At 32.8% G+C, this 8,647-nt stretch overlaps 1 protein-coding gene across 1 annotated transcript; it reads right to left on the bottom strand.

The window, feature by feature from the left end:
- Nucleotides 1-3,123: 3,123 nt before the first annotated feature.
- Nucleotides 3,124-6,941, bottom strand: LOC106774428. Its single transcript, XM_014661421.2, has 3 exons — nucleotides 6,190-6,941; nucleotides 4,875-5,038; nucleotides 3,124-4,750 (listed from the first exon to the last, which is right to left on the bottom strand). The coding sequence occupies exons 1-3, from the start codon at nucleotides 6,794-6,796 to the stop codon at nucleotides 3,668-3,670; spliced, it is 1,854 nt and encodes a 617-aa protein (XP_014516907.1). The 5' UTR covers nucleotides 6,797-6,941; the 3' UTR covers nucleotides 3,124-3,667.
- Nucleotides 6,942-8,647: the final 1,706 nt, after the last annotated feature.

The following is an 8,647-nucleotide window of genomic DNA, read 5'->3' as shown; positions in this document are numbered from 1 at the left end:
ACTTTTTGAAATCAAATAATTTAAATATTTATAAGCCAATTTTGATATTAATTTCAAAACTGTGTAGATATAAAACAAGTTAAAATTAAGAAGGGTTAAATATGTTTTAAGTCCTTATATTTTGTGGCGATTTTGTTTTTAGTCCCTCCTTTAAACGAAGGTACAATTTAGTCTTTCAACTTTAGAAAACTCTGGTTTTAGTCCTTTTTACCAAATTTTTTTAACTTTATTTGCTGTTTTAAGCACGTTTCATTATAGCATTTGGATTGTTTACACTGTTTGACACATTTTTGCTTCAATGTTAACTTAGAAACGTGTTTGAAACAACAAATAAAGTTAAAAAAATTTGATAAAAAGGACTAAAACCAGATTCTAAAGTTGAAGGATTAAATTATACCTTAGTATGAAAGAAGAACTAAAACCAAAATCGCCTCAAAGTATAAGGACTAAAAACATATTTAACCCAATTAAGAATAACAAATATGTTTAGTAGATATTTTATTTAATATAATAATAAGCAAAAAAATATTATGAACATTTAAAAAAATAATGATATTTGTTGTGAAATGTTTATATGAAATTTAAATATATAGCTAAATAGAAAGTATATGTTTGAATATATATATATATATATATATATATATATATATATATATATATATATATAAAAAGTGATTTTTCAATTGGTATATTTTAGAAAAGTGTATCAAATTTTAGATTACAAAAATATCTCTATTTAAAAAAAACATATTTCAAATAAAAGGATACTTTAGTAATTTTAAAATTTAATTTAAATAAAAATGAAGAAAAAGGTAGTTATTCATGAATTGTTTTTTAAAATAAAAAATATTAAGAAAGATAGTTATTTTTCACTATTTAAGAAATATTTTTAATTATAATATTTTAAATAGATATAATATTTATAATTACTTGAACCCTTCTGGGTTTATAGAACCCATATGAGTTAAAAAAACAACTATATTTTATTTTATTTATTTTAAAAAACAACTACCTTTTATTTATTTTAAATTAAATTTTAAAATTATTAAAATACCCTTAGATTTAAAGTTGATCTTCTTTTTTAAGAGAGATATTTTTGTAACCTAAAACTTGGTACACTTTATTAAAATGTACCAACTGAAAAACCTCCTTACGTAAATTAACAAACCCTATATATATATATATATATATATATATATATATATATATATATATATAATATTTTCTCAACTAATTTAAATGGATAATTATAAGCAATATTTGCAACAATATAAAAGAGATGTCTTGTTATATTCTTAATTTATCTTTAACTATATTTAAAAATTAAAAAAATAAAGTTAAATTATCCAAATTGTAAAACTAATTTTACAAACATTTTAACAACATATCACACTCTAAATTACTTACATACCTTAACGGTCAATAAATTTTCTTTATGCAACTACTATTATTAATTTATTTTGATCTAATATATATTTTGGTCCCTCTTTTCAGAGGTTTGTTCAAAGTGGTCATCCTTTTTTTAAAAAATTCACTAAAGTCCTACTTTTTGCAAAAACTGTGCAAGACGCGTTAATTCTGCTAACGATAAAACTGCCAGCTGGCAAATATTTGATGACTTGTACAAATAAAATTCGTTGTAATCCTCATATTGGTTTAAAATTTTTTATCGTGGTCCTCGTGTTGGTTTAAAAATGTTATATTGTGGTCCCCCTTTAAAAATGTTTATTGTGGGTGTTTTAGCATCATGCAACCATGTTGGAATGCTCGATCAAGCGCTCAACTATTTAGAGACAGAAAGCGGCTTCACAAATTTGTCAATGGAAAATGCTCTTGTGGAAATTTTTGTGGTTTTCTCTAAAAACAGCAGCTAAAATTTCATGTGTTGCAATCCAAAACTGATGAGTTCTTTTTTCTCATCTCCACACTTACTAATATAACACGTGAAACTACACTGATAAACTTCAAATTATTGTGATTGTAGTTTCCCAAAAAAGTTAGTGCATGGATTACTAGATCACGCGTAAAATCTTTAACATGTATTAAACAATGTACAAGTGGCTTACCTTTCTAAGATGACATGATGATCTTGGCTCCGCAGAACATGTGAGACATCAGATTTCTTTAGTTTACTGATATGTTTTTTTTAGTAAAAGAAGACCACAATAAACATATTTAAACCACAAGGACCACACTAGACATTTTTAAACCAATATGAGGACTACAACGAATTTTATTTGTACAAGTCATCAAATATTTGGCAGTTGACAATTTTGCCGTTAGCAGAATTAACGTCGTTAGCAAAAAAGACTAACTTACACAGTTTTTGCAAAAAGTAGGACTTTAATGAATTTTTAAAAAAAAGGAGGACCATTGAACAAAACCCCCAAAAAGAGGGACCAAAATAGGTATTAAACCATTTATTTTCTTAAAAGATACTTAAGCGTTGTACCAAACTCTTTAGGTAATTTCTTTGTTGCATTTCTTTGATTTGGTGTGAATAAAAAATATAAAATGAAAATAAAAAAGTATACTTTCATTTTAAGTTTTCTTATATTTCCTTTTTACAACTCTTAATAAAGTTGTATAAAAATCCAAACTCATTTTTAAAAGTATATATATAAATTTAACTTTAATCCAATTATTCTAATTTAGATTAGACTTGGAAATTCAATCCATATCTATCACTGTACACTTTTCAATAACAAATTCTAAAAACTAATACAATTGTCTCTTATTACGAAGTGGTGTTTACTATATATTCAAAGTGACAGATAATTTAAATCTAAAAAAATATAATGAATTAAAAAAAAAATGTTAAGTGTACACGTTGCTGGTTTTAACTATGTGATTTGGTTAAAAGAAGCTTTGAATCTCTATTAAAACTTTCAAACAAGGATATGCTATTAAAATCTACACAGAAAAGAAGGGTTATAAATGACTTAGGATTAAGACATCTAATAATAGGATAAGTTTTTCATGGAAATCGATTTGGAATATACAATCATCTCCTGAGAATTTGAAGATGTTAATCTAGTTAGACTGTCATGATTCTGAATTTGAAGGTGTCATGATTCTAATGCATGATGTACTTGACTCAAAATTATTTCACAAGACACAATCTTGAAGTGAGACCCAACATTTCAAAAGAACAGATAGAAAATTATACAGAGATAGCTACACGTATAACTCGATGAGTTCACCATTAACCACTGATGGAGTAAGAACACCTAAATCAGTGAAAAACAGAGTGAAATACTGAGAAGGAATATAACTACTATTACCATGTTAAACACTAATATTTTGTGTTAAACTCACTCGGTAGTCATAAAAATTACTGTGTTAAACAGTGTATTCTAATCAAATTCTCACTGATCATCATAACTACTATGCATAAGGATGCCAGCAAACGCACCTAGTAGCTTTCAGCAGTCACATAAACTGGCTTGTTCATACTCTTAGCTACCATTGCAATTTGGCAAGTCCGCATCATGTTGATCATACCACCACTTTCAACAACTCCATCCGCCCCAACAAAAACTATGTCAACCTCATCCACGGTATACGCCATTACGTAGTCTATAACAAGCTTCACAGGCACATCATGCTTGGCCAACTCATTGGATGTTAAAAAATAAGATGTATAAATACTGGCTGCCATAAAGTGCTATGATTTGTGACAGACCACCGCGGTGCAAGATAAATCATAATCTATACTCCACAAATTCAACTCTTTGAACCATTTCCTAATTGAATCCAGCTCCATCTCAGTTGACCAGAATACCAACTTTTTATCAACACGAAAAGATTCACTCACGTTACCAGAGCCAATTTTCGTGGCCAAAGAATTCTCATCAACTCTTCTAATCCTCGCACCTTTCTGTTCCAATAATTTTGTAACAATGTGCACAAAGCTTAACCTATAATGGGCTTCGGAATCTTTTCCTGCCAAAGACTCCACCTCAGCTACAATCTTCGAAACAAATCCATCAACCCAGATTTTCTCACTAGAAGATGAGCTTTTAGCATAAAAGAGTTCAAAATTGTTCGCTACAAAGAAGTCGTCATTGGGATTTTCTGACTCAGAAAAGAGGTCTGAAGTGAGAAGCATGTTCCCATCCATAACCCACGTGTTATATTTATTCTCGATACACTTCTTAATTGCATATATCTTTGCCAAAATACTCTTGATGGAATCAGAATTTGAACCTTGCCAAGTATGTTTAGACAATCCGACACTACTTAAAAATTGGTCAACGTTAATTACAGGATGTCCCCTCCTTGCCAGATCAAATAAGGAGTCAGATGGAGGGCCCATAAGTATATAATTCCTGATATTTAGCCTCTCAAAGTGGCAGAGTAAGTTGCTTGCTATAGCATCCGATACCCCAAAAAGATTTACTAAGACACTATCCCGCTTCTGCCGATAGTGAAGCAACAATCCAAGTTCTTCTAGGTTTGTGACAACCTTTCCAGGATGTACTTCTCTAAAACAAAAATCAAACCATTTTAAACTACTCAAAGGTTGCATTTCCAAAATATTGAAGTCCATATATCTTTTCTCAAGTAATTTAGAATCAGGTCCAGCAGTTTTCCCATAGTTTACTCCAGCATCTCTGTAAGAAACACTTAATGCTCTCTCATGCAGAAAATTTGTGTATATATTGAAGTAACCCCGGGACTGAATAAACTTAATGAACCAAGGTGTCCAAATCCTCTCTCCCAATTTCTTATACCATCCCGTAGTCACCTGGAAAATTTTCAGATGTAAAATTAGGAATGAACTGAACTGCTGACATGTATAAAAGAACAAAATTGAGAATTACATGAGTAAAGAACAGGAGATTTTTTTCTCTTTAAAAGCATTTTATTACCATCCCCTCAAGAAAAGGCCGATTGCCCTTTGCCTTGTTTTCTTCATACCACAGCCTGAACTCTTTCCATGGCTTTGGAAAGAGAATTTGACCCCATGTGCCAACTAATTGGTATAAGAAAAGCCTTGTCTTGTCATCCAACTGTAATTTGTTCCCATGTTTACCTGAGGTCAGAAACCAATTATATTATCAATAAACAGTAACAGCGTATTGAATAAGTAGAGTAAAACTACTATGACAACCATATAGCCCACTAAACACGACTACTAGACACACAAATATATATTGAACATTTTTATAAATTATTTAAACTGACAATCAAGATTATATTCAGAAACATCTATAAAAAAGTTAGTCAAATATAACAATCTGAACATATAATTTCCTAATAAAAAAAAAGGATCTAATTCATTTACATAAAATCTAAAAAGTGAAAAGAGAGTCTAATTCATTTTAAGACATTTCAATCCTTGTTGATCATCATCATCAAACAAGACCCTATAAGTTAGCTTCTAAAGAGAAATTTAAATATAGAAGAGGAAAACCAAGATGTAAATGTGAAATAGATAGTTGGTTTTCCAACTTCTTAAAAAATCACTTTGTTTGCCCTCATTAGCATTCAATCGGAACCATATCGGAGCCGTAAACAAATGTTTTTTAAATTCAATACTTTAGGGAAGTACGCGTGTAGTGTGAGTGTTATACACGACACAATAGACACGGCATTGAAGACATATAACACAATAGACATAAGCTCCACGAAGTTGATTTGCAAAGAATTTATGCAAATCTTAAGTTGATCATATCCACTTTCAGAATCATGATAACACACAAGCCAAAGTTGAGATTGGTGGCCCTGGCATTGCTCCTTAACAAAGGCCAGGATCCATTGTTTTATCATGATTATGGTCATAAAGAGTTTCCAGCCATTTCTGAATTCTTCATACCTCAGAAGTTGGTGGGATCAGAATAGGATAGCCAGGATAATTTATAAACTCATGAGGCTAGCAAGTTTTTCGAGTTCCAAATCTGCCAAAGTTGTTCGCCTGGTTGTGCCATGTGGAAGAAAAAATGCATCCAATGGGTCTTTTTATAACATCATCTAACCGAAAAACAATTTATTTCAAATGTGGGAAAAACAGAGAGCAATAATCAACTAACTTTAACCATACATCAAACGGAAACAGCACATGACTTCAATCTATACAAGCAACCAGATTCGCCTACCGAATAAACTAAACCTCACCAGCTACAAAAAACAACTGACGTATATTATTAAAGCAGTGATGAATAAACAAACAAGAGAAATCGGTACCTGGAACAAACCTTGCTCGCTGCAAAGAAACCCCGAAGATGGAAGGGCTATAATTGGAGGCATTGTAGTAGAAATTGAGAATCACCGCCTTAACGAACTGATAGTAAAGCGAGGAAACCTCCAAGTCATCCTCCACCACGAAGGCGAACTCGTGATCGGAAGTGGGCCACCAGGCCTCCAACCACTGGGCCTGCAGGCCAACATTGCCCGTCCTGTAATGCACAACCTTCTCCCCGAACTTCCAATCGAACGCGTCCACGAACTCCAAGATCCGACGTGCCTCCCGGAGTTTAGGGTCCACGCTCGATGCTTTGTCAGAGACGAAGTGGTCGATGTGGAGGTGGAGGTGGATGCGGTCGCCGAGGTAGTCGGCGGCGGCAAGGGAGCGTAAACAACGGGAGAGTGAGGCGAGGCGGTTGAAGGCAAGGACGTTGATAACAAAATTGAATTTGGGATGGATTAGGGTTGGAATCGGGTCTGGGAAAGTGGATCTGTGATTTGATTCAGCAATGGCTGGCGAGAGAGAGAAGTGGTTGAACGTGTAGAAGATGAAGGCGGCGAGGGAGATGAGAATGAGAGGGAGGAAGTGGCGCTTGGGTCCTACCATTGCAATAGTGAAGCAGGGTTTTATACTTCACGGTTGCACAATTCTTGTTCACTGTTTCTCCGGTGTGGTATTCAGATTCTCAAAGAGTCTTCCACATAGCTTCTGCTCTCTCTAAACCATTACAACCTTTTCTTTTCTTTTTTAACTAGTGCCTAAATAGTGAAAATATAATTCACCACTTTAATATCTTAATTGAATTTTTTTTCTAATAAACCCAAATAACACAGCAGAACAATAAACTTAATACTTAATTTCATTCGAATTTTTAAAAATTCTTAGTTTTTTATTTGGTCCTCTCGAATAATTTAGATAATTTTGTTGAGGTAACAATGCAATGTTTAAATATTGTATAGAAATGGAGGATGTGACTTGGTATACATGTTTTTAGGAATGAAGCATCTGAAAGTTGTCTTAATTAAAGGTTCATTATTTTGATTTTAGGGTTTTGATGTTATGATTAAGTCTCTTTCATCTTCATCAACTTTCATTTTAGTGTTTCAGGTTAATTATAGTTAGGTCTCCTTAATCTTTATTTTGTTCATGCAATGGGTCAGGTGAATTATGACAAGGTTTTTTTCATCTTTTTCTTGTTCATGCAATGTATCAGGGATGCAAAATTATAGCATTTTCTCTTGTGGTGTTAGGTCGAGGAATTTTGATGTAATACTTATTTGTAATTACAAAGATTTACTATTTTGAAATAAGAAGATATTCAGTATAAAAGAAAGATGTTAAATTGTTGAAGAAGTTAGTAAATGTGTTCATAGCTATGGTTTGTATTTTTATATAATAAAGGTGATCCTAGTGATAATGTTCATGAGAATTATAAAAAAAAAATTATATAAATGTGAACGAAAAAATTGAAATAATATGTTTCATGTGTAGTATCTAAGTAACTTGTTATGCAATATAGCATATACTAGTTTGAAATCATACATTTTGCTTAGGAATTAAGAGAGTCAAAGGTGGTTTTTGGATATTATGTTTGATTTTCCTTGTTTTGACAAGATGTAACTCGAATTGGATGAATGATATTGAAGTAGGAAGGAGTTGGACTCAAGAAGAGATAGAAAAATGAACAAAAGAAGAATCCTAGCCAGCGTTGAGTGCTAAGCCACCGCTGAGCGCCAGCCTTGCTAAAGAAGACTCTGTCAGACGCTCAAGCGCCAAAGCTGAGGGGAGAAGATAGAATCGCGCTCACTGCTGAGCGTCAGATCCAGTGTTGAGCGCTAGCCTCTTAAGTAAAAGCACTGCCAGATCCCTGGGCGTGAACATTGAGCGTCCATCTTGAGTGTCGCACCTACCACTGAGCGGTGAACCCAACGCTTAGCGCTGTACTTTGGGCGTGGGCCTGTATTTTGTAATTTTTCACAGTGTTTATACATAGATTAGTGCGACCCTTAGAGGTCATCTTTTGGCAGAGGAAACGCAGAAACACCTTTCTTCACCCCTTGGAGGCGAACTTTGGATGCGGAAGCTCCATTCTACAAATCTAGGGTTTTATCTTTTCATTCTTTCATTCAATTTCATCTAGTTTCACCATGTCCATGGTGAACTAAACTCCATTGTTGTTGGGGAAAACAATGTAATCCTTTGATACTCTCATATATTGAATTGTTCTTCATTCACATGCTTGATTTTATTAATAGTTAGAGTTTTTCTCTATTATATTTACATGATTTGGTTTAAGACATTATTCAATTGCATGCTCTTTGATTATATCTATATGGACACGTATGGGTAGATCTAGACCTGGGGAACTCTCTTGGGAGCAATATTACCTAGACATAGGGATAGGAGGACCAATTGCCTTAACACTAGTGGAAAAAGGTGTTTAACGTCACCCCCATA

Source organism: Vigna radiata, chromosome 10, assembly GCF_000741045.1.
Source record: "Vigna radiata var. radiata cultivar VC1973A chromosome 10, Vradiata_ver6, whole genome shotgun sequence".
NCBI lineage: Eukaryota > Viridiplantae > Streptophyta > Magnoliopsida > Fabales > Fabaceae > Vigna > Vigna radiata.
This window is presented reverse-complemented; position numbering and strand designations above follow the sequence as displayed.